We start from the raw sequence: 27,341 nt of genomic DNA on the forward strand, positions 1-27,341 counted from the left end.
CTTCGAACACGCGGAATCTTCAGCACAAAATGATAGAAATGGAGAAAACAAACGGCACCAGGAGCAGACTGCGTTGATCCGTAGATCCCTAAAGCGCGGGACGGAGCGAAGCAAGCGTGTAAAACGCGCGGCCGGCCTAGCCGGCCGGCCGGTATTCCCTGATTGACGTCACAGCCGCCTGTTCCACAGTTTCGGCGCCCCGCCTCCACCGCTCCCTGCAGCGACGAGGGTGTGACCGCGGCGCGCTTTTAACAAGCGATTTCTGTTTCTCTTATCAACAGAATTTAAAAATACATTGACACACATGATTAACAATACTCCTTCTTTCCAACCACCGAATTTCATGCAATTTGAAAACCGCTTCAGCTTCCCTTTAAGGCGAAAGCCTTATATGGCTCGCGAGAAGGAAAAGCCGTCGCCAGAAGTTCCCGCAGAATGTGTCGCTGGAAGTCGTGGTCCAAAAGGTAATGTGACGTCGTAGGAAAGTGTATGTCATCTCATCAGTTACACATCATCGTTAGCATTGTAGTGCTCAACCATATATGGTGTTATAGCTAGTCGTGTAATCATTACTAATCATACGATGCCATTATATGTCATAAGTTGGAAAATAGTCTATGTGCCTTGATCTGAGTTATAAGTAACTGCATTCTATTAATATGATGCCACACTGCGGTCACGTACTAGTGTCACGTGATTGAGCTTGACTTGCAAAAAGGGATGATATCACACCAGAGTCCCGTGACAAAGAAATATCGCGTGATTCAGGATCATCATCAGCTACAACAACAAATGCTAATCCTTTCACACTTCTCTACTGAACCAGACTTCAGTGCCCTCGTAATCAGCTTTACAATCCCCCTGTAGAAGGTCAGCCACGGATACATGGTGGCAAGTTTCTGATCAACGAAGGTGTTGAAATAAACATATATAAATACGAGAGAAACGTACGTTTGCTTCGTGTTTCGCCATGAAAGAATGGATAGAGCCCACGTCAAACGCACGTGTCCGTACACTGGCTCGCACGGTGGCACTCTGCCGAACGGCCATTATCATGATGGGAATAAATAGTTTTATTTGCGACGTTGGCGCTGGGAGGTTAGCGCCCGCCGTACGGGGCAGCCACGAAGCCCGACTGCTGTTGTCCCTGCTGCTGGAACTTGCCAGCCTCATGCTGGTTGAAGCCTCCCTGGAAGGCGCCGGTGCCCGAGCCGTACCGGTTGAAGCTCGTCTCCTCGAAGCCCATCTCAGTGCGGTAACCCTTGGTCTCGCGGAAGCCTTGCACGTTCTTGTACTTATCCTGTCCCTCGAATGCCTGGCTGCCCTGGTTGAAGCCTTGCGCGGCCTGCTGGTAGCCGTGCTGCTGACCACCCTGCACATGGCCGTAGTGGGCGCCACCCAGCGGCGACTGGGCCCCGTGCTTGTGGCCCCCCAGCAGAGCACCGATCAGGCTGGGCCGCTTGTTGTGGCGCTGCCGCAAAGCACCACGCAGCTTGCCCAAGCCAAGGATGCGCCCTTCGACGCCTTCTCCTTCGCCGGTGTCGGCCGTTGAAGCGGCGGTGGCTGCCTTGGGGTCCTCCGCCTGCGCCCAGCACGCGGCTGCGGCCAGCAGGGTGACAGTCAGAAGAGCCTGCAAAACAACCGCAGAAAATTAGGCACACGATTCTGGCGGGCCTCCTCAGCACCTTGCTAATTTGAACCCCCCCCACCTCTCTCCTATTTCCTAGCGCACGTAAAACATTAACAAAACTTGGTGTTTTCTGATGCCAGGTAAGACCTTGGTAATATACAATGCCTTCCATGCGGGCGAGAAGTACGGAGAGAGTGGTCCTGTAGATGAAAAAGCGGAAGAAAAAGGAGGAAAACAGAATACACGAAACAGCCTGTCGCTGCCCCCGGAGAAACACAACACCAAGTGAAAGACGGTTAAGCTGGCAGAGTCACGGAGCAGAGAGCTCTCCGCCAGTCATTAAAGTATAATCTCCATCGCTCATGTTTCAGAGCATGATTCATGACCGATACGACCTAATTCTAGTCCTGTGTATGAGTGCCTGTTCATTGTTAACACTACGCCGCTAAGAATAGCCCACTATCGGATTAGAATTGGCACACAATAAAAAGAAAAAAGGAAGAAAAGTATATCAGTCTTCAGACAACACGCCAACTCCTAGGGACGTTCTGTACCTTCCGCATCCTAACAGAATAATCCGTGGGATGCCCACGCGAGCTCCCTTCTTGGATATGTTTAAACTTCCAAAAGAGGATCTCCGTGGGATTTTTTGTTTACTTCAGATTTATGACCATTCTAAATACATTCCAGGACAGTTGCCTTGGATCATACACCATGTCGCCCCCAAGCGAGTGAACGAGAGCCGCACAATTTCGCTAATAATGACAAACAAAAGGCATGTTCGTCATTGTAGCTAGGAATAATTGGCGCCGTCCCTGCTACGATACTCAACAATTGCTAACTAAGTGGGCACAGCGGACCGCGCCTAGGCATGTTGCCTTATGCTTCGTTCTTCTGCTTTGCTCAGGCTTTTCTGCTCGGTTCGTCCGAACTGACCCTTCCGCAAGATGCCACATCAGTCGACACGTGCCTTCAGGATCATGTAGTACCGGACGCCGGGGATTTCGTTATCTGGCGAAACGACTACCTTCTGCAAGCACCGCCTCCGTTCCACGTGTCCTTTACGGACCCCCGTTTAAAAGACCGACAGCCAGAATTCAGCTTCAGTGGGCACAGCGGACCGCGCCTAGGCATGTTGCCTTATGCTTCGTTCTTCTGCTTTGCTCAGGTTGGTGGTTATTCCACTACATTTAGAAGTGACTGCCGCGGACTTTTGGTACTGCCGTGCCCACAGCGCTGCGTTAGCATTGTCAAAGATGTGTTTTGTGTTTGCGCGCTACTCTTATGTGGCGATATTGAATCAAACCCTGGACTCGATCATTCCAATGAAAACGCTTCAGAACTACTAAAGCAGTTAGTCACAGCACATACTATGTTAACGGCCGAGATTGTAGTCCTCAGAGCGCAGCAAGGGAATTTAGAGAAAACAATATCTGACTTGAGTACGCGCTTTGCTGATTTCGAAAAACAAACTGAGCAAATTGATCACATGGAACGCGCTATTCAAGACTTAAAATCAAAACTGGTTCATATGGAAGATTACAGTAGGCGTTCCAACTTGGTCGTTTTCGGAGTATGTGAGCAGCCAAATGAGACAGAATCTGACCTAAAACAGAAGGTCCTGTCTGAAATCTTCTCTGAAACGCTTGATGTCCATTGCTCTTCTGTGGGAAGAATTCATCGTTTAGGAAAAAGCAGTGACAACAGGCCTGTAGTAATATTTTTTCAAGACTATAACGAAAAACAGGCAGTCCTTAAAAACGCATACAAGCTCAAAGGAAAGAATGTGTCTATTCAAAACGACTATTCGAAAGAAACTCTTAGGAAACGAAAACTTTTATGGGAGAGTGCCAAAGCAGAAAGGGACAAAAAAATGAAGGTTAAATTGGTGAGTGATAAATTGGTCGTGGCGGGCCAAATGTTTTCATGGGATGACATCACAAGCACAAGGGTGAAGCTGCCATCGCAACGTACACGACAGAATGACTGACACAGTGAGCAGATAAAAAAAGAATTCAGACTTCTAAACATAAATGCGCGCAGCATTGTCAATAAAAGCGAACAGCTTGAATCTATTCTTCTTGGTTACAATCCGCATGTTGTCATCACGGAGACGTGGCTACGCGAGGAAATAGAAAATAAAGACATTTTCTCCCCATCTTATCAAGTATTTCGCCGTGACAGATTATCAAGAGGTGGGGGAGTGGCGGTCCTCGTTAAAAACAATATTCAGACGTCTTTTACTCGACAAATCGATGATCACGAAAGCATCTCGCTTAAGCTACTTTTTCGGGGCCGTTCCATCCTTCTAGTCGCGGTTTACCGTGCTCCAGATTCTCCTCTTAAGTTCTTACGCGATTTGTCGGAACATATGTCATCCTTCAAACAAAATAACATATTTCTCGTTGGTGATTTTAACTTACCCGGTATCAATTGGGATCTAGCTTCTGCTGTCTCACGTCACTGCGCACATTCTGGCCATTTGTTTGATATCATGCTGTGCAACAATTTAAAACAAATAGTAGGACAAGCTACACGTATTCATGGTTCATCGAATTCCGTTCTTGACTTGATTTTTGTGAGCCGTTCTCTTGAAACATTTACTGTTTCGATCCATCAAGGATTGTCTGATCATCAGATGGTGTATTTTACTTGCGATTTTGTTGCTGATAAACTTGCCAGACAGTCGAAAACCGTACTTGTAAAAGATTTCTCGCGTGCCAGGGATGAGAGCGTGCTAGATTATTTAGATCTGTGTCTTAGCAGCTTTGAAGGAAGTGACCCATCTGTTCTGTGGTCTAAATTTAAACACATGACCACACATTGTATCAATCAATTTATTCCATCAAGAATAAAGAGAACTGGCAAATCTAATCCCTGGATTACGCGGGATATCTTGCATCAAAAAAAGAAGGCTCAAACGCTTAAGAAGAGCACGTATTCCCCGCAGCACCATCGAAATGAAGCAGGTTTCTTTGACTAAAGCAGTAGCAGCGGCCAAGCGCTATTACTTTCAAACTATTCTGCCGAAGTTTATACATAATGCCCCTCAGAAATTCTGGAATTTTCTCAGCAAACAGAAGAAATCCCTACCTTCGATGAGGCACGAGGGGGCGCTGCTCAGCAACAAGACAGATATTGCTGAAAAGATAAATTTACATTTTCACAGCGTGTTTTCCACACCTGCAGATAATTTTGTAACTCCTGTTTCTTTTTCACAGCCCATACATGATCTTGTGTCTCAACTTGGTGTGTTTGCAATGTTGTTGGATCTTAAAACAAAAGCAAGTCCTGGCCCTGATAATTTACCTAATTCTTTTTTACATCGTTATGCTGAAATGATTTCTCACTTTCTTACGATCATTTTTCGAGCTTCTCTCTTGTCTTCAAGTCTGCCTTCTGACTGGAGGGTTGCCCGTGTAGTACCCATACATAAGAAAGGTGATGCCGCATTGTTTAATAATTATCGCCCCATATCATTGACCTCTTCATGCTGCAAACTTCTTGAACATATTATAGCTAATTACATAAAAAACCTTTCTTGACGACAACAGCATATTATCGCCATTCCAGCATGGATTTCGGAAAGGCTTTTCCACAGTCACCCAGCTTACATCTGTCATTCACGATTTTGCTCAGGTTCTTGACCATTCCGGCCAAGTAGACGTCATATTTCTAGATTTCAAGAAAGCCTTTGATTTAGTTCCGCACAGTAAACTTATCCATAAACTAGAAACAATTGGTCTCCATTTATTATTAACTGGGTTTCAGCTTATTTATCCGACCGATTTCAATATGTCAGTATCGATGGTCACTGTTCCAGCCAACTTCCAGTAACCTCCGGTGTCCCGCAGGGCAGTGTCCTTGGGCCTCTACTCTTTTTTATCTATATTAATGATATTACCGACGTCGTTACTCACCCTGTTCAAATTAGATTGTTTGCCGATGATTGTGCTTTGTATAATGAAATTAATGTTCCAGGCGACCAGATTTTACTTAATTCTAACTTATATAGTATTAGCGAATGGTGTAATAAATGGGGAATGGAATTAAATGCTGACAAGACAGTATTTATGCGGATTACGAACAAAAAGAACCGCCATTCTTTTTCATACAGTCTTCCCACCCGGAACCTTTCAGAAGTCGAAGATTACAGATACCTCGGTGTAACACTAACGAATAAACTTAGCTGGAACAAACATATTGACACTGTATGCTCATCTTCTTTCCGTAACCTTTGTTTTCTAAGACATAAGTTAAAACAAGCTCCTTCCGACGTCAAACAGCTAGCATATAACACCATGATTAGACCTAAACTTGAGTACGCGTGCACTGTTTGGGATCCACACATTAAAACTAACATTAATGTTCTCGAAAGAATTCAACGCAAGGCTGTCCGGTTTATATTTTCTAAATATCGCAGCACTGACTCACCATCTACCATAATGCTTAAACATAACATACAGTCCCTTGAATCTCGGCGCAGAATACACAGGCTAAAATTCCTCTTTCTACTAAAAAATAATAAATTATCAATGGCTCCTGATTTGTATCTTAAACCGGCATCGTCTAGGGCAACAAGAAATACGCACACCGAGTCACTAACACCTTACTTTGCCAGAACTAACATTTTCAAATTTTCTTTTTTCCCGCGCACCATAACCGAATGGAATAACCTGCCATTATCATCCCTTCAGGACCTTGATTCCTTAGAAAAGGCCGTGTATTGATTTGCTGTCTTGCTTGTACTTGTGTAAATTTTATGTTCATGTTTTTGCACTTTATGCTTTTCTGTTTTCTTTTGGAATTGTTGCCCCTCCTGCCAGGACCCTTCACTGGGTCTGCAGTATGATCAAATAAATAAATAAATAAATAAAATTTCGGCAGCACTTCCCCAACATTGTGTATTTAGGAGATTGCAACTGATTGTCCGTTGTGGTTTTTCAGAGCATATATGAACAGCAAATGTAAGCTCATAATTGCATTAGCTAAAGTATGGAAATTTGCTCCTTTGGAAATATCGTGGTAGGCTGCATTGCATGCAGCCTGCCACGATATGAGGGGTAAGATACGATATGAATCACAAGTTCGCAAAAAGAGGCGGCCTATGTTGCGATAGTTAAGCGCGGCGCTCAATTAGCATGACGCCCAACTTCTCCAAAGAACAGCTCTAACTAATCGCTTTATTGTTATTGTCGACAAAGAATTGAAGGGGCTCAATTAACAGACATTGTTTGTGACCGAGATTAATTTTACTGCAAATAAATAAATTAACGAGAATATTTCATATAACTTTGCTGATATGCAGTCTATTACCTGCACATACCGGCACGCCTTTGTAGACGAGTATATAAAGAAGTACCTGAGATAAGCACATGGGCTTGTGTTAAGACGGCAACTGTTGAATGGTTGGTAACGTGTGAGTATATGCGTAAGAATTGGGAGATTGGGAGTGTATGTGAGCTTATATATATTAGGTCGTGGGTTCGGTTCCCACCATCGGCACGTTGTCTTTTCTTCTACTTTGTGTTTATCTTTCCCCTAAACAGATTACATTACTAATTTATGTGATTATACCGAAATAAAAAAAAATAAACAAAAAAAGACAAAGTACAATCCCCAATGCTTTCCTTGGCCTCGCCGACTGTTGGCTTACATATATATATATATATATATATATATATATAGTGTGTATCATTCTTTGTGTGTCTAAAACAACACCTCAAGACGAGGAATGCAGATATAACGCTGAAATAGCAGGCTGCGCAGCAGCGTTGAACGCCCCCGAAAATTGCTACGGTACACGCTAGGTAATCGAATACATTAATATGAAATTTGTTTACAGCCATAACGTCAGCACAAGCTCTGAGAGATTTTTCATAAGGGAGAACCGAAAACAGCATTTTTGAGGACATCATAATTGCATGCTTCTCACAAGGACCCTGCAAAAGTCACGACGTAGAATAACAATGGAAAATTTAGTAGCGTATGCCGACGAAAGCTTCTTAAGCAATGTCCCAATAAGCTTCCGAAACATGAGAGTCATTGTTTGGGATGTCCAGAAAAGTCGGTTCTTTTTTCACTTCTTTGGAAATTCCCCGGACTTCTCTAGGACATCCCAATCTCCCATAATCCGAATCCCTGATATGTCTCTGAGATGCCTGTGAGTTGTCTGGGTCGGTGCTCCGGAATAATATTATTAAGCAGAATACAATGAAAGCAACGAAGGACATAGGAAGCACTAAGATAAATATGTCCGCGTAGATGCCCGAATCACTTCTTTAATCTCCATATTAGGGATTTTTGCAAGTACCGGTTACAGAGACCAAATATGACGATGATTCAATTCCAAACTTGAACACTGCTCACAGACCTGGTAACCCCGCAACTAAGCCAGTCTCACCAGGAAGCCCGAAATACAACGCCTACGCTACTGCTGCAACTAACGCACGCTATGGCAGTATTCTGCAGTACAGCGTCCACTACAAATGCAGCTAAGCGTCATAGAAAGCCCATTCAAACTAAGAAATGAACATCGCTTGTTTCAGGCCGAAACCACTCTTCGGATGGCCCTCATTGAGTACATACAAGCTTATCTTCCCAGAAGGTGGCGCTCGTTCAACGTTCGTCCATTGGAATAGCTAGTCCCAGCAGAGATGAAAATAAAAACATTTGAGGCAGGCGAGGGAACTCAGAAGCATATTGCTGCCAGCCACGTTGTACACTATAAGCTTTTTATTGTACAGTTAATTAATTAGGTAATTGTAATTACATATTGCCTTTAGACATTAAAGGAGACTTGCGAAGCCGCAGTGAAGCTTCAAAAATCCCTGTTTCATTATTTGCGATAAGAAAAGCTTCCTTTTCCCATCTACAAACAAACAAAAAAGAATATCTCATGACTCGCGCATTCACACGCCACGACCGTGCTGCTCTCATCCGTGGTTTGAGCGAACGAAATTTGATGCGGCCGTCGGCCTCGCTGTGGCGGTAGGCCGATATGTATGTGATGGTTTCTTCGAGCAAGGAAGATATACTGTATATGCACCAGGAGAAATACTGTAGAGATGCTACCACAAGAGATACCTTAAAGTAGGCTGGCGCACTCTTCAAAAACATAATGGACTTTTCGATTGGTCGTGCTACAACAGCAACGTCGAAATAAATATGTTTCAAGTTTTTCAATTGAATTTCTGAACATACTATATATATATATATGTGTGTGTGTGTGTGTGTGTGTGTGTGTGTGTGTGTGTGTGTGTGTGTGTGTGTGTGTGTGTGTGTGTGTGTGTGTGTGTGTGTGTGTGTGTGTCAGAGGTGGGCAACATCATGAGGTCGACCTCAACCTCACGGAGTGAGATGAGGTTGAGGTGAGGTTAAAGTGAGTCGGCGACAGCTCGAAATTTTTGGAGTGAGGTCACAAAATTGGACCTCAACCTCACGCGTGAGTTTTAGGTTGAGTGAGGTCGTCATTGTGGGAGGTCAAAATTGTGAAGTCCAGGCTTTTTGCTGTTGCCGCGGCTTACTTCGAAGAGCGCCCCTTTTGACGCGGAGTTCGAGCGTGCTGCCGCGGTGTGCCCGCCGACTCTTGGTGTTGAGTTACCCCCCGTTCCGACTGCCAGATGCCGCAGCCCCTGCTCAGTTTTCGGTATCCCACCGGAATGTCCGCAGCCCGAGGACACTTCCCTCTGGTTTTCTTGAAAGGAGATATATATATTTTTCTTTTACGGCACGAACTCCTCGTGCCCCCCGCCCGCCATCCCTGTTTCCTCTGACTTGTTTGTGCCGATGCTTGCCGCCGGCACCCAGGAGAACGCAAAGCACATAACTCACGGTGACTCGCGGTGCTTTTGTCGGATGCTGCAAACAAACAAACACATAAACACACAAACAAACACACACACAAGCACACACAAACACACACACACACACACACACACACACACACACACACACACACACACACACACACACACACACACACACACACACACACACACACACACACACACACACACACACACACACACACACACACACACACACACAAACGGGTCTTTTTTTTACTTCTGGACCCAACTCGAGCTATAAAAGTTGTAACAACTACTAAAAACAACTACACAAACAAACACAAACACAAACAAACACACAAACACACGCAAACAAACAAACACACAAACAAACAAACACACAAACACACACAAACAAACACACAAACACACACAAACAAACAAGCACATAAACACACACACAGACACAAACACACACACAAACAAACAAACACACACAAACACAAACAAACACAAACACACACAAACAAGCGAAGCAAATTGTCTTTGCGCAGACGGCGCGGAGCAGAAGTGTTTGTCGCGTGCATGCCCGTTTCCAGGCGCTAACGTCATGGCTGCTGCCTTACATTCGATGAAGGATCCCGCTGTACATTACACGAAAACTTAACAGAAACTGGTGCAGCGAAATTGTTAGGGGACGTGATACTGACAGATAAAAAAAAACATGAACAAACCAGGATAACCGGCACAATACCGTCTGAGCATTTTATCGAGGTCCACCCTTTCGAATTGTACGCCATCGTTTTATATTCCGGTCCTGTAAATTTATATTCTTATATTCTCCAGAAAAACCTCTCTTTGGTCTTGTGCTGCTTGTTCCTTCTAACAGATTCACAGGTGGCCCCGAACAAATGCAACGCCGAATCATAGCAGCATGGGATGAAGGTGCTAGCGTTCCGTACATAATCAATAGCGGTAAAACATACAAGATGGACGGCACAACTTATAAGACGCAGCTGGTGTAGAGGAAAGAAGCCTGCGCATGTTAACCATTTGCTTAAATAGAAGAGACAAAAAAATTTATATGGGGCTTGTATAAAGTAAAGCCCAATGAAAAAAAAAAAGATTTTGCTCCGCTAGGGCCCTTTTTTTGTCTCTCAAATTCTAGTGAAACCAAGCAAATGCAGGAGGAAGGAGGATGGTAAGGGATTCTTCCATAATATCAGGTCTCTCTTGAAATTTCTTATTTAGACGCAGAAAAAAAAAGAGAAAAGCGCTCTCCTACATGTTTTTATGAGCTAAAAAGTATTGAGATGGTTTCTGGCTCGACATTTTGGTGTCTAGACGGACGAATTGGTGTGGCAAACTGAGCGTGTCTCTTTTGTGCTGCCGTCTGCTCGCGACGGACAGATCAATCGGATGAAAATGTTTGTGGTCAGATGTCGGAGTAATATATTCAGACATTCGTTTCTTTCTTTAAAACTCGATTGAAATATACGTGGATGAAACCAATTACATGCTAGCACTGAGGAATGCGGTACTGAGTCGTTATGTCTCAAGACTTCTATACGCTCTGGGAAGCGCAGTTCTCTTCTGTTTTTAGTGTGCGACATTAATTAATACTTTCTTCAACATGGTATTGCTTTATATATTTTTTCTTGTAAGTCATTTAGGTTCGTGCACTGCCGAAAAGAGAACAGGCTTCTTCCCTCACATTTGGCTCTTTTTTTGGCATCTTTCCAGAGACCCATAGCCCAACCCTCCTTTCCACTTACCGGCGCGGTCATTTAGTTTTTCTCTTTTTTTTTGTTTTTTTTTTTTTTTTGCAAGTATTGAAAAGCGCGATGTAGTCTCTGAAAGCGGAGCTGACACGCATACGCCACTGCCTTTGGTGTGTATTGGCGACAGTTCGGCATTCACCGCATGAGCAAAATCAGATGCCTAGAGACGGACGACAAAGGGTGGAGCGCGTGCACAACAGGGAGCGCGGTCCCTCCGGGCTGTTTGCTCGCCTCCTTTTTGTTGTTCTTGTCTTTATTTTACGTTTATGTGCTGTAACTATACGACACTAACGGGGAAATAATTTCTCTGGATGCACGTGCGGTGCATGCGGCGAAGTAGCTTCGGAGACACCACCGTGCAATTTATTAGTTCAGTCTTTAAAGGAAAACAAGTGAATACCACAAAGAAGCTCATGTCAGACTGGTACGAGAAATGATATCCGGACGTGCAAGTATTTATATAGTGTAATAGGGCGTTTATTGACGCTCAGATGGAGAGCTGTGAGGACGGGACCTTGCAACGGCGAGCCCAGCGTACTTCTTCTTCGTCTTCGTCGCACAACGCACAGGTGCATGTCGATGGCGATGACTATCACAGTACATTTTCCCCCCGGTTAAAAAAAGGAGCCATCCTGGCGACTTATGGCGCGGAAAGCACAGCGGGGTCATAGAATGGCTTCAATCGGTTCACGTGAACTGTTTCACGACCACGGCGTCGCAAGTCCGCAGAGGGCGTGACGGGCTCAACTACGTAGTTGACTGCAGATGTTTGCTGGAGGACCCTATATGGCCCGTGGTAGCGAGCAAGAAACTTCTTTGAAAGGCCAGGGAGTGGAGGGTTGTGGAGGGCACCCAGAGCCACACCAGTGTGTCCGGGAGATATGACGAAGCTTCGCCGGTATCACGGAGGTATTTTTGTTGCCACTGATTTTCTGTTGTGAGAGAGCGGGCGAGCTGACGGCATTCTTCTGCGTACGTGACGGCATCGGATAGCGGGGAAGATTCGGAAGCGTCAGGGCGGTAGGGAAAAAGTGTGTCCATAGTACAGGGTGGCTCGCGCCCGTAAAGGAGAAAGAATGGAGAGAATCCAGTAGTGGCCTGTGTCGCGGTGTTATATGCGTAAGTAACAAACGGTAGAACTTGGTCCCAATTGGAATGGTCGGTGTTCACGTACATAGCCAGCATGTCACCGAGAGTGCGGTTAAAACGTTCTGTCAGTCCATTCGTCTGAGGGTGGTACGAGGTAGCGGTGCGGTGTATGATGCGGCATTCTTTCAGGAGAGCCTCAAGAGCGTCTGATAAGAAAACGCGTCCGCGGTCACTGAGCAGTTCGCGAGGGGCACCATGGCGAAGAACCAGGTTTTTCAGAATAAAGGCAGCCACGTCGCGTGCGGAAGCAGAGGGCAATGATGATGTCTCAGTGTAGCGGGTTAGATGATCCACTGCCACGATAATCCAGCGGTTGCCAGCTGAAGTTGTAGGAAGGGGACCGTATAGATCTATGCCGACACGATCAAACGGACGGGCAGGACAGGGCAACGGCTGCAACGAAGCAGAGGACTTGAGAGGAGTTTTTCGGCGTTGGCAAGACTGGCAGGAGCGGACAAAATGGCGGACAAAGCGGTACATTCCACGCCAGAAGAAGCGTAGACGCAAGCGCGTGTAGGTTTTCAACACTCCGCCGTGGGCGCACTGGGGATCAGTATGGAAAGCAGCACAAATTTCGGCGCGGAGATGACGGGGGATGACTAAAAGCCACTTCCTTCCGTCGTGAAGATAATTGCGGCGATAGAGCAGCCCGTCACGAATTGAAAAATGGTGAGCTTGGCGGGCAAGCGCCCGAGACAGACGACCTGGAGAGTGACTTGAAAGAAAGTCCAGAAGTGTAGATATCCACGGGTCGCGCCGCTGTTCCGTGGCCATGTCAATAGTGGCAAGCGAAGACAAATCGTAGGCGCAGATCTCATCAGGCAACGAAGAGGGAGGCAGCGGTGAGCGCGAAAGAGCGTCCGCGTCAGTATGCTTGAGGCCTGAGCGATATATGACACGAATGTCATACTCTTGGAGGCGAAGAGCCCAGCGAGCAAGGCGGCCGGACGGGTCCTTGAGGGACGCCAGCCAGCACAGAGCGTGATGATCAGTGACCACATAAAATGGTCGGCCATAGACATACGGACGGAATTTGCCGATGGCCCAAATAATGGCCAAGCATTCTCTTTCCGTAACAGAATAATTGGACTCTGCCTTGGTCAAGGTGCGGCTTGCGTACGCCACCACATAGTCTCGGATACCAGGTTTGCGTTGGGTGAGAACGGCGCCTATCCCAATACCGCTAGCGTCAGTGTGAATCTCAGTTGGCGCATTCGGGTCGAAGTGGCGGAGGATGGGAGGCGAAACTAAAAGACGGCGTAAAGTGTTGAAGGCGTCATCACAAGCAGGTGTCCATGCGCAGAGGTCGGAGCTGCCGGAGAGGAGCTGGATGAGAGGAGCAATAATAGAGGCGAAATTTAAGATGAAGCGGCGAAAGTAGGAGCATAGGCCAATGAAACTTCGTAGCTGCTTCAGTGATTTTGGGCGTGGGAATTCGGCAACTGCACGAAGTTTGGTGGGATCGGGAAGAATGCCATCCTTAGAAACGACATGACCTAGAATTGTTAGTCGGCGAGCAGCAAAGCGGCACTTCTTCAGATTCAGTTGGAGGCCGGCGGTAGCGAGACAAGTGAGAACGTCCTTCAGTCGGAGCAGGTGGGATTGAAAATCGGTAGAAAAGACTACGATATCATCGAGATAGCAAAGACAGGTTCGCCACTTGAATCCACGAAGCACAGTGTCCATGAGGCGTTCAAATGTGGCCGGGGCGTTGCAAAGCCCAAAGGGCATGACGTTGAATTCATATAATCCATCTGGTGTGATGAAGGCAGTTTTAGAGCGGTCAGCGTCAGCCATTGGCACCTGCCAGTAGCCAGATCGTAAATCCAACGAGGAGAAAAACTCGGCGCCCTGCAAGCAGTCTAGTGCGTCATCGATGCGTGGCAGAGGATAGACGTCCTTGCGCGTGATCTTGTTGAGCCGGCGGTAGTCGACACAAAACCGGAAGGAGCCATCTTTCTTAGGTACCAACACAACTGGAGACGCCCAGGGACTGTGGGATGGCCGAATGACACCCCGACGGAGCATGTCGTCCACATGATCAGCAATTACTTGGCGCTCCGAAGCCGACACGCGATAGGGGCGCTGGCGCAAAGGTGCAGTTTTACCGGTGTCGATGGTGTGCTCTACGACAGACGTGCGGCCCAAGTCAGTTTGAGGAAAGTCGAATGAAGAAGCGAAGTTCTGCAAGAGGGCGACAAGTTGATCACGTTGCGCAAGTGGAAGATCAGCATCAATAGCATGTTGGAAAACGTCGGAGGGCGTCGAAGCGGTCGCAACATCGCAAGAGCACAGACTAACGTCGAAGGAGGGGGTTGAGTCAGCAAGAGTGGTGATATGACTGGGATCAAGCTCTTCAAGACGTCCAATGCATTCGCCACGGAGCAGGACTGCTGGGCAAGAAAATGGGTTCGAGGCGTAAAGTGCACTCTTGCCGTCTTGAATTTCGAGAACAGCGAACGGAAAAAGGAGGCAGGGATGACGGGAGGTGGCTTCGGAAGGTGTAAAAATCGCAGTCAAAGGAGTTACCCACTCACAAGACAGTGGTACGAGGGCAGCAGAGAACGGAGGAATGTCGGTGTCATGGGCGACGAGAAGTTTTGCAGTGCGGGGAGGGGTATCACAGAAGGGGGCATCACAGAGGGGGGCGAAGGCAATTTGTGCACGAGCACAGTCAATAACGGCTTGATGAGTCGATAGAAAATCGTATCCGAGGATGATATCATGCGAGCAGTTCGGCAGAACAATAAACTCGATGGGGTACAAGACGTCTTGAATGAGCACACGGGCTGTGCAAGATGCGGAGGGGTGAATGTGCTGTGATGAGGCGGTGCGGAGCGAAAAGTCGGAAATCGGAGTGGTCACTTTGCGAATTCGACGGCAGAGCGCTTCACTGATGACGGAGACGGCTGCACCGGTATCGACGAGAGCGAGAACTGTGGCGCCTTCTACAGAAACTTTGATAACATTAGCGGGACGGCATGGAGGACTTGAGGAATTCGAAACAAGCGCAGTTCTTGCCCCCGGAACTGCGACTGTTAGTTTCCCTCAACGGTGCTGGTAGAACGTCGCAGCATTGGAGAAAGCGATCGGCGCCGAGGAGAATGTGATCGACGAGTGGTATAGGTTTGGCGATCTTGTGGGACAAATTGAGAACCGGGCGGAATCATTTGCGAGCGTGAGTCGGTATCGTACGGGTAAAATCGAATGTCAGGCTGTGAAGGTTGGAGGCGCTGGCGACAAAGGCGCGCAACATGGCCCGGCCGACCGCAGGCATAGCAAATCGGAAGGTTGTCCGTAGTACGCCAAGGTTTCATAGGATGTGGGCGGAACCTTGAGGGTGGGGCTTGAAACGAAGGCTCAGCATGCGGCGGTGAACGGTAGGCAGGGACCTGCACATAGGAGCCAGACGGGGGCGAAGGTGGTGGCCTAGCCGTTACTTGGGCATACGTGAGAGGTGCCGTCACAGGCGGCACCACGGGGTTGGACGGCAAGGCATCAGCGACGTGTTCTTGCACGACACGGCGTATAGCAGGGGCCAAAGATGGAGCCAGTTCAGAAACGAGGCGGCCCGAGTCTTGAAAATGGGGAAGGAGTGAGATTTGACGTGCGACCTCTTCACGAATAAAATCTTTGATCTTTTGATTCAGCGGGCTCCCTTCAGAAGTTGGCGAACCACCCAGGGCTAATGCGGATACGCCTTCGTCGCACACACTGGAGCGGCGCCTAGAAGCGCGCCGCTTGCGGAGCTCGTCGTAGCTCTGGCAAAGCTTCACGAGTTCACTAACGCTGGTGGGATCTTTCGCTACCAGCATCTGGAAGGCGTCCTCAGAAATGCCCTCGAGGATGTAGCGGATTTTGTTTGCTTCCGGCATGGCCGGGTCGACTCGTTTGCAGAGATCAACGACGTCTTCTATGTAGCTGGTAAAGGTCTCATCAGCGCGCTGAACACGATCGTGTAAACGTTGTTCGGCACGAAGCTTACGCACTGCCGGGCGGCCGAACACTTCCGCGAAATTCTTTTTAAATGTCGACCAAGATGACAGGTCAGCCTCATGGTTGCGAAACCAGAGGTTCGCCACGTCCGTCAGATAGAATATGACGTTACTGAGCTTGTATGAGTCATCCGACTTGTTGTAGGTGCTTACTCTTTCATAGGATGACAGCCAGTCGTCGACATCTTGATCGGCCGTGCCGCTGAACAGGCAAGGGTCACGCTGGCGCACGACGCCAGCACACATGATCGTGGGTGGAACGGCCGGCAGCGTCGAAGTGTCTTGCATGGCGGTCGTAGAGGGTAGTGTACGGCTTCGCAGTTCCAGTTTGGGTGGGATCGTTTCCGGCACCTCCACCAATTGTAATAGGGCGTTTATTGACGCTCAGATGGAGAGCTGTGAGGACGGGACCTTGCAACGGCGAGCCCAGCGTACTTCTTCTTCGTCTTCGTCGCACAACGCACAGGTGCATGTCGATGGCGATGACTATCACAGTACAATAGTTTTTTTTTTTCTTTTTTTTTTTTTTTTTTTTTTGGATGGGAGCTGGGTGGAAGTTGGACATTTTGCTCCGGCGAAATTTGATGGGCGAGCCGATTCGCGACAGCAAAGTGGTTCACGTTTAACCCTCTTTCCTAGCAGTTGCGACCACTGTACTTTTTTTAATATAAGCGTGCTGTTCGAAGAAGCAATTTCACCAATTCTTGCAATACGCCACGGGATCGCATAATTATAGACGAACACCTGGGAGTGGCCGGTTGAGACCTCATAACATCAACAGCATTCCTCATCGAAATTTTCTGAAGGTACGTTTGTTTACTCGGCGTTGGCCGAGTTTTCTGATTATTTGGTGTGTTGATGTATTTTCCTCTTTTGTTTGTTTTTTTGGGGATATAGTCTTCATGACAAGTAGTTTCATGAGTGGCTGTTATGGAAAACTTGTGCCCCGTTAATATGGACGACCCGAATTATGGACAGTTTTTCTGGGGACGAAACTTTTAAATTTATTTATGCCTCGTTAATATGGAATCTTGCTGTCTGAACAATGGACAAGGGAAGAATGCACAAAGCCCGCTTGGGCCTATGTATTTTTGTCTCATTAATATGGACATCGTTTGAAAAAAGCAGGGGAGTCCGAACGCAAATTAAAGAAGGGCGCTCAGGCCGGGAACCTATGCGATAGCGATACGGCCGGATGCCTGAACGAGTCCTGTGGAGTTGGACAAAACCAAACCGGGCGTGTCGTCGTTTTAAGAGGGGGAGGAGGGGGGAGGCGGGGGGCGCAAGAGCGGGAAGGAACGTACACAGCAAACCGGGGGTCAGGTAAGTAAAAAAGACCCCTAAAGGAGGGAACCGGGTGATTTCAGCGGCAGCGCCGCAATGAGAGGCCGCTGTCGGGAAAACAGCAACATGTGGTCGCAATAAATTCTGCTGAACGTGAACAGAGCGGCCGGTAAAAGCATAAGAAAAAAATAATAGGAAGAAAGACAAGCGCCAAAAGTGGGGGTGGGAACTGAAGTGTGTTCCATGAAGACGTTAACGCTTTTCGGTCAGAGTTGAAACACACACACGAAGTATAGAGCAACAAAAGAAAGGTGACGACCACGCAACCAGGACCAGGCGTGCCGTCCTGGACGCGCTTCCTTCTCATGCTCCTGGTTTTCGTCACTGTTGCGCTGCCGAACTGCCACATTTTGCACCCCAGGCGGTCCGCATGTCGGCTTCGCCTTGAGTCAACGATGCGGCTTTGACAAGGTCTGAGCTCTTCATAGTCGGCTAGCCGTCGTTCTAAAACTATACTTCAGCTTGCAGTGTTTGTTTTATAGGAACACATAAAAACGGCGCCAGGAAGGGGCTGTTCGATAGCCCTCTGCATAGGAGCCTGCCAACTCGACTCCCTCAATGCAAAAAAGATAGAATCAGAAGAACGGAAAGGCAGGGAGGTTATCTAGGCAAAAAGAGTGCAAGGAATCAGGAGCCTGTAACCCACAACTTTAGTCTGATTGTTGGCATGACGGGAGTTAAACGCAAAAGAACGGAGCTGAACGCAGGCGCGAAGCGGGAAATCTGTGAATACAAGCGGCAAGAGCCATCTCAGTCAGACCAAGCCGTGAGGGACTGGACCCAAGTTCAACTAGGCCTGAGCCTCGTCAGGTCGACGGTATACCATCTATATATACTACAGGACTCCGATAAATGGCTCAACGTCGACATCGCAGCGTAAGCCACAGTCCGACAGCGCCCAGCACAGTTCTAAGAAATGGAGTCAGCCTTGTTAATGTGGTTCGGGAATGTGCGCGCGAAAGGTGCTGTCGTGAGCGACGAAATGCTTCAAGAGAAGGCTCGCTGCCTCGGTTACATTATGGGTGCGTACCGTTCCTTCTCCTCTGTCTTGATATACTTTACCTGTGATGACTTACGGAATGTTTGTTCAGTACAGCAGGGTGATGTTTACTAAGAAAAATTATTCTACGCTCTGTCTAGGTATTACTGACTTCAGCTGGCAAGGTTTTAGAACAGACATGGCATTTCGGGTAGACGGATTCATGGAGAAGGGGGTAGCAGCGACAGCTCAGCTGTTTTTAATAACAAATTTAATTTAAAAAGCAGGCATTAATTATAAATGTTTTTTCAATAAACAGTTTTGCGTTTTTATTCATGAGTCGTTATTATGGATGACTTGTTTTATGGACAGTTTTGGTCGGGAACCAAAGTGCCCATACTAACGAGGCACGGCTGTATTCTTATTTTTTTCCTAATTTAATGTATTCGGTCACAAGACAATGTACAGTGTATTAAAAAACAGCTTGGCAATCACAAAGTTTTTTTCGAATTAAGAAAAGGACCATATCGTCATTGTTGGCATCGTCACTAGGGTCAACAGCATTTTTCTTTTCAGTATATAGTAAGAACTGGCTTGTTTAATTTATAATACGAATCTTATTCACATAGGTCGGATGGGATAAACTCTTTGTATTGTATTATGGGCCTAGTAGTAACGTGGTACCCATGTAGGCCTTAGAATGAAACCGACCAAAAAAGGGTAGGCGAGGAGGGGGAGAGGATTGCCACTTTAGTGCAGGGTTGGACATGCAGTCTCCGGAGTTCTGCTTTTATCCGGGATATTAATTATTGTATAAAATCAAGAGTAAAATACAGCCTTCATACGACAAAATTCTCGCTTGCCTGTATATCCCAGGATTACCGAGAAATGCATATTTGTTTTAAGTTACGGTTTAATTTAATAATTTTTTTGAGGTCGAGCGCCCGAACTCAACCTCACATTTTGAGTTTGAGGTGAGGTTGAGTGAGGTCGCCAAATATATTTTGAGGTCAAATGCCCACCTCTGTGTGTGTGTGTCTGTGCGTGTGTGTGTGTGTGCGCGTGTGCGCGTGCGTGCGTGCATGCGTGTCTGTGTGTGTGTGTTGGTAAGTTAAATGTTGTCAACATCAAAGGTGAGGAAACGACAAAACGGCGCTGACAGACGGGACGGGAAAGAAGGGACAAGCACATACGTTTGTCCATTCTTTCCGGTCCTATCTCAGGTCAGCGTTGTTTTTCTCGTTCCCTTCCAACATGAACCAGCCAACCCGCCTCAGCCCTCTTCTTATATAGAATGTAAGCCACTCTTTTAAAATTCCTTTGCCCGCAGTGCGATTCGAGAGAGTGAACGTCAAAGAAACACGCTGATGGCTCGTTGAGCCTCCTTTCGTCATTACGCCTTCATAAAATGATGTCTATCGCATTTCTTATTCCTTAAACACGGACGCCATTTGTTGATGATGCTGAAGCAGATAATATGATTCTGGTGACATCACCACGCGTAACGACGTCATAGTATAGTTATATGGGGAAGCCAACTTAAGGAGCTTAGACTTATATTTCGAACCACACTGTCCATTAAAAAATTAGAAACGAAACTCAAATTTATTCCTGACGGCCTTCAATTTCAAGACCTAATTTGCTCCTTGAGTGTAAATGTAAATACGTTGTTTATATAATTTTAGTTACCTGTCTAACCATACAGATCTATCACGTATATGATGCCCGTCTTGCTATAAAATCTGCCCGCACTGAATACACAGATGCATCTCTCCTAGTTTTTAAAATGCAAATTTGTCAGTTATTAAAAAGAAACCAGACAATATATACAGAGAGAGAGAGAGAGAGTGAGAGAGAGTTGTGAATGGGAATATCTTCACAAATATTATCGTCGATCTCCCCGTGAGACCATGAAAATGCCTCGCGTTTCGAATGGTTTTGGGGCACATGGCACAGAAATAACACCGCTTTTATTCATCATATCATCTTAACAGAAAAAAATAATAATATTAAAGCACAAGAGACCGCTCAGAACGAAACACCGTTTTAGTATCTGCAAATAACTACGCGAGGTTAGTAAATGAATAAATAAATAGCTTAGCCCGAATTTAACCGGCTTTGTCTATGTTGTGACTCGCGTCTCGAAAGCGCGACGAAACCAACTATTGCACGCTCTATAGCAGTACATGTGAAATTGGATATCGTACCTTGCATTCGCCTATTCAGTAAGCAAACGTAAATAATATGTAGCATACGGTACACAGTAAATGCATTAGAGCATTTTTTCCCATTCACGATAGGATGATATCATTCACACTTCCTTGCGGCCGCTATTGGTGGAATGATGAATTCAAGAAGGCACGAACTGTAAGTTTGTTTCTCGAAGACATAGGGTGAGGAAAGAAAGCATTCAGATCTTTCCTGATGTAGTGGAACGCAGGGACATTAAAAAAAAAAGAAGAAGAAATAGCACGTCTGCCGAACGTGTCGCGTTTGGCGGAACCTGTCGTTGCCACGCGCTGAGCACCGAAGGTCGCGAGAGCCACGCGCCGGTTCCAGCTCTTTCAGCGCTTCGCTCACTTCTTTCAGATCGAGAGATAGAGAAGAGCTAAAACCTTCGCATTACATCGGCACATTTACGAAAGCAACGCCACCGCAGGTCCTGGGCGACAATTTTCTCTTATGTGCAATGATTATAGACTCCACGTTGCTGAGTTTTCTCTTACAGCGTAGTTTACAAGTAATGCTTTGTGTTTACTTGACGAATTTCGACACGCACAAGTTCACCCCTACGTGGCGGTTCGAACAATCTAAGCACATCCTTTAGTGTTGCCCTTCCGCAACACTTGCTTGTGTGTGTCTCTCTGCCTTGGGCGATCGTAAATGTTGTCATTAGCTTGGCGACCCATTTATCTCGCGATTAGCGAGCTTACTGCCTAAAGCTAAGATTAAACCTCAGGTGACGCAACGTGAGGTAGTCGTTGCCTCCGTTGACTGCCGTGGTTAACTGCGAATACGTACAGAAGACACAAGGAAGGGTGTGCAGACCAGAAACTGCTGGCCTTGGCGGCCACGGCAGGCCCCGCCGGCTATATATGGCCGCAAACGAGTCATCCGGACCAACAAACGCCAACGAAGCTCTCCTCAGGGTCCCCTCTCAGCTGCTCACCGTGTTTCTCCTCTCATACAAATAGATGTCCTTTCCCTACTCCTGGCAGTCAGAATAGTTCTCCATCGGCGACGTCATCGCTGACGTCAGATACGACGCAACGGCGTAGAACACGTAGACAGCGCTTCTAGCGCAGCCGTTTGCGCGCCCCTGCGTCGCGTTTCCGGTGGTAGGCGTAGTGATTTCCCTGGCCAAAGCGTACATGACTGCAATGATCGCTGTCACTGGCTTGTTTTGCGATTCAGGAGCCGTTTCTGCGAGAGGTGCCTCAAACTTGTTCTGGCCCCAAGCTGATCGGCACGGGCATTTTAAGGATCAAGTTAGTTTCACGGGCTCTGTGTGCTCAAGGGAGAGTTTCATCAAGCACACTTCAATCAGCCCGGCTCGTGAACCATGCAGGGAGGAAAGATCAGCGCCAAGCTTAGAGCAAAGCAATAGCTTCACTACAAAACACACGGAGTTACCACGGGTTATTACACGCAGTAACTTTTAATTTAAAAGCATGGTTTGGTTTGCGGGGTTTAACGTCCCAAAGCGACTCAGCCTATGAGAGACGCCGTAGTGGAGGGCTCCGGAAATTTCGACCATCTGGGGTTCTTTAACGTGCACTGATATCGCACAGCACTCGGGCGCCTCTGTCGAAAAGCAGCCGCCGAGAACGGGATTTGATCCTTGGGCACAGTAGTCGAGCGCCCCAACCACTGTGCCACCCAAGAATTTAAAACCATCGTCCGGGTGGCATCAGGTACGGTCGATTCACCTAGACGACGATCGGCACTCCTGCGTTTCGGATTTGCCGAAAAAGGAATGTCGTTCGTTGCGCTGACTGACAAACTCGTTTCCCCATAGTAGAAGACAAACTGTCATCGAAACTTGCTGAACTACAGCAGGACCATTCCGTACGTCTGTAATATTACAAGCGTCACTTCTTTACCCCGCTCAACGAATAAAGGAGAAATATTTGCAAAGAATGCGGGCAGCAGTGAAAATGACCAGCGGAAAGCTGCGTGACTGTCATGTACAGTAAAGTACCAGTCAGATCAGTATCATCGTAAAAGCAAAAAAAAAAAGAAAAAAAAAGAAAAAAAAAACATTAATGGGAATAGTACTCCTGGAGCACTTTTCTGCTAGAAGGTAGGTCGATAGTCTTGAGCGGCACAGCCGTTGCTTTAGGACCAAATCTTAGTTCACTTTCTATTCTCTTTTTAGCTGCGGATGCTGCCGTTTGCAGTTTTTTTTTTCTTCTTTTTCTGTCCTGTAAAAATAACTCGGGCAGCTATTTTCCCTCACAAGCCTGCCGACATTCCATGTCCTAGAACATGAAAAGAAGGAAGGTAAGAACGAAACTATGACGAGCAGTGCTGCTCCGCGCCGCGGAGCGCGCAAAGAAAGCCGTCGGGAGCACTCACCGTACTGCTGTTCATCGTGACAAGTGCTGCTGCTGCCAGTCCAATCCTCAAAGTGCGTTTCTTCACACTATCTCCGCGGGGAAGACGATGTGCTGGACACGCGCCGTATTTTTATTATAGGCGCCCATGTTCGAACCGGTTCAGAAGAGGAGACCTCCGGAGGCGCCCAATGCTTTGCCGCCGCCTTAGTCAAGGTCGAATGGTGCAAACGGCTTGTTCTCCGCCTCTACCGCATCCCGCCACACGCGTGCCCTCGAAGCTGCTACCGAGAGGGCCAGAAACGCTTGCAGTTCGGCGGCCTGTCAGCGGCTTTCCCTGTATGTCCGCCACTCGGCAGCAGGGTTGCACAAGGCGCCTCTCCTCTGCGAACTCTCGCTTTCACTCCTCCCGTACGCGTCAAAAGCCAAACACGAAGCGCAAACGACTGACGACGCACGCCATGCGTCCCTTCCGCGGAAGGATTCGCTCTGGATGCGCTGGTGGCGCAACGTCCTCTCCTTTCCCGGAAAAACCACGTGGAAAAGCATATATGATCGCCTCACCCCGACTTCGTCAAGCCGCCAACATGCCTGCGCACCTGCGGCGCGATACAAGGCGAAAAAAGGAAGTTTGAAGCATTCGGCGTTACGTGAGGGCTTATCTCAATTTGCCTTGCATGCGATAAACTATTATACTGCTGTCTCTCTCGCTTGTTATGCGTAAGACAGGTAGGACGTAGCCCTGAAACGACGACTTCGAATAACGAAAGCTTAACATGAATTCTTCAACTCCTCCTAAGTTCTATTGAGCATTACTTCGCCGGCCATTGGACTCCGCGTTTTGATATAAGCGAAATGCAATATGCGCCGGTGTTCTGTGCGATGTCAGCGCTGGTTAAACATTTCTGCGTGGCCGCAATTATTCTAGAACCCTCCATTATGCGGCATGTTTTCACCTTTTTATCCTTCTTCTTTCGCTCTCACTTTCCTCCCTTCCCTCATGTTGCGGACGAGGTGTCCAGCGTGAAGCGCGGCAGTTACTTTAACTTTCCTTTCGAAAACCATCCACCGCCACCTTGTCGTCACTAAGCCGAAGGGAGTGGAAGTTTCAAATTCTCGACTCCGAGACCAGTGATGTAATGGCTGCGCCACTTGCGCATCAATATTTTTTCTTCTTTCGTGGCCTTTACAGCAGCAGCTCCCCATCAACACGCTCCAAGATAATCATCAGCAAAGTGGGGTGCTCAGTTGCTGTTGCGTTGAGGCAGAAACGAGGTGCATATGACAGCACGTAGAGAACGGAATTGCGCTCATTCGCCATGCATGTAGCCCGCTCCTCTTGTGCCTTGTCTGTTTTTCATATTTCCGCGCCACGTTCAAGGAGAGACCGACTCCATCAGGGAGTAATACGAGCGTGATTGTGATGGTATAATAACAGGACACTCTTCATGGTTGGGGTGTATCGTTGGCGATAATGAGAACAAAGGATACGCGTAAACTGTGTTCCACGGTGGAAGCGATGCCTCTTATTTCAGGGGCACTAATACTTGGCGGCAGTAAAGAAAAAAGAAATTAATAAATGAGAAGTGTCACTATGTGCCATTAAACCCAACTCAAGCTCAAATAAACGAGAAGTGTAACTAATGAGGAAATAAAAATTAGATAAAGTAGCGGGTGTTCAAAAGGAAAATAGAAGTCACATAATAGCGAAATAATACGCACATCCGGCAAAAAGCGCTCTTAATACAGCCTGCGTGGTGTTTCCCGCAGGAAAAGTGAACGCAATGCATATGAGCGCGAATGCCATTCTGACTGCAATTTCTAACTATCCAATGCGTATAGCTTTACTTTCGGTCGCGGTGCGGGTACTCTTCGTAACTGCAGAATGATGCGTACATCCTGGTGTGGGAAACAACTATCCTTATGAATTGCGCCGCAATGCAATAAAATTACTGCGGTTACGTGCTGCATTTATGTGCCATTTTTGTTAACACTCACAGGTTTCATTTACGCTCGTTTCTGTGTACCTGAGCGGTTGGCCATGAGTCTAGCTGCGCACTCGCGTGGTTCGGCCTTCAAGCAGGTGTATTTCTGACAAGCGGCAGTTGAGCTTCATAGTCGCTTCTGTTGCAGTATTTATATCTGTGCGTAGCCATCAAGCACGCACTATATATGGAGGGCGAAATCTAAGATAACAATATGACTGGGATTGCGCCCCTGTGATTGAAGCATTCGCTCTGCGGAGGAACCTGTTAACAGAATGGTAATTCCGCTTAATACACAGGTTGAGCTGTGCGCGATGGACGTGTAACGGGGTTAGCTTGCACTCCAAGCCAACCAGGGCAAAGGACACCATACCGAGCCCCAAGACTTTTACTCCAATTGTCTTATTACAGCATGAACTTGCTGCCACATCGGTCCTCAGCCAGTAGAAATGCCAATTCGACCGCGCAAACAGCGGCCAAATTGAGCGTGCCCTAAACCATCGTTAATCATTGCACGCTTCTTCCACAATTATTAAAGCTGCGCAGAAGCAAGCGCGTGTGGGTCTTCTGAAGAACGTTGCCAGTACGGCGCTCTCTCGGCCACGGCCGGTCTCGGCTCGACGGCAGCGGAGGCGATCGTGATTGGAGAGGAAATACTCCCTCCACTTTCGGCATTCTTACAAACATTGTGCGCCAACCAGCTACCATGCTGCGCCGAGCAACAGGCTCCGTTTTATATGCACTCAATTTCATCTTAATTCGAGTCGCATCATGTTACCACTGGCGCAGACGATATATAACCGCACCTGCGTTTCGTAGTGGCCCGTACTCCGGTTTGGAAGCAAGCCACGCGCTGCTGCACGCGAAGGTGGCGGGAAGTGGTGCACTTGGTTCCATGCCCCGCTCGGCGTGCTGGTTGCTCGTCTTGCCAAGAACTTGCGATGTACGACTGGCGAATACTTGTACTTTAAGATGTAAGACTTCTTCGCGTCTGTATCCTCCATGGCGACGGAAAAAGACTACGACCACGACGGAAAACGCGCGCTGCGCATGCATGGCGAGCAATGAAATAAGTGCGCATGAAAGCGAGCAAATGCGTAAGTGGCAGTGCAGAGGTGCTGAAAAGTCAGCCCTTCGTCGCACAGTGACAGAGCCACACATGTCGTCAGCAACTAGGCTTACATCGGCGCGGTTGCCTCATATCAACGCCAAATCGCACCCAACGGTTCGCTCAAATCATATCACACCCTTCAAACATCGCACCAATATATACAGCTGTTGTCGTTTTTTTTTTTTTTTTACATTGGGTGGTTTCATTTTTGTTTTTTTTTTTTTTTTGTTTTTTCCAAATTCAGAGCTGCCTGGCAGCGCTTGCATTTTATGGCAAGAACAGGCCGACGGAAGCCATCGCCATGCGCCTACTGAATGCGCGCATGCGGCACACCGTTTAGGGGGTATAGTGTACGCGTTCTTCTTGCCATGGAGATATATTCGGAGGGGTTTCTGAGTTGCACGGCACTCCAAGCGCAGCGAGCACCCAAACACGTGCCACCACAGGCACACTTAACACAAAAGATGGAGCGCGTGATCTAATTGAGCCAGTGCCGCGAAGCGTTGGTTGCTTCTCGGTTTCTTTGCAGAGGCTGACAATGCCCTGTTCATTTCGCAGCGCTTGCGTCAGTGGCCGTCCGCCGCGAAGCATACACCGCGTGAGATTAGTACCTTCGCTCGCCCATAATGGGCTACCGTTATAAGAAAACAGCGAGCAAATAAGAAGCGCAAAATCTTCGAGAGCAGTGTAAAACTTACACTGGAGGAATGCGAAAGCCTGAGCGATGCGTTTGCGACACTGGCCGCGCCATCACTTTTCTGCATGTCCTCCTGACCATGTGACTTCGTCATGTTATACTAATGACGTCATCATATTTGGAAAAGTTTCTGGACATGTTATTTGTCACGGGAATTACGTCATCACTTCTTTGCAAGGCAGCGTGTTCGTGTGAGTCATACGTAACTTGACGTCATCGCCTTTTCTTACATGCAACTTGACTATTTTTAGAATTCACTCGTCATATGACTTTTATGGCACATTATGGCGTCATGGCCTTGTCCAAAGTTATCGTTGTCATGAG

General features: G+C 47.4%; 1 protein-coding gene across 1 annotated transcript; it reads right to left on the reverse strand.

Moving 5' to 3' along the window:
• Positions 1–1,055: 1,055 nt before the first annotated feature.
• Positions 1,056–23,590, reverse strand: LOC146205042 (uncharacterized). Its single transcript, XM_084589727.1, has 2 exons — positions 23,247–23,590; positions 1,056–1,630 (listed from the first exon to the last, which is right to left on the reverse strand). The coding sequence occupies exons 1-2, from the start codon at positions 23,259–23,261 to the stop codon at positions 1,100–1,102; spliced, it is 546 nt and encodes a 181-aa protein (XP_084445853.1). The 5' UTR covers positions 23,262–23,590; the 3' UTR covers positions 1,056–1,099.
• Between the last annotated feature and the right edge of the window lie 3,751 nt (positions 23,591–27,341).

The sequence above is a fragment of the Amblyomma maculatum genome, chromosome 1 (assembly GCF_055883805.1).
Source record: "Amblyomma maculatum isolate TAMU_Amacu chromosome 1, ASM5588380v1, whole genome shotgun sequence".
NCBI lineage: Eukaryota > Metazoa > Arthropoda > Arachnida > Ixodida > Ixodidae > Amblyomma > Amblyomma maculatum.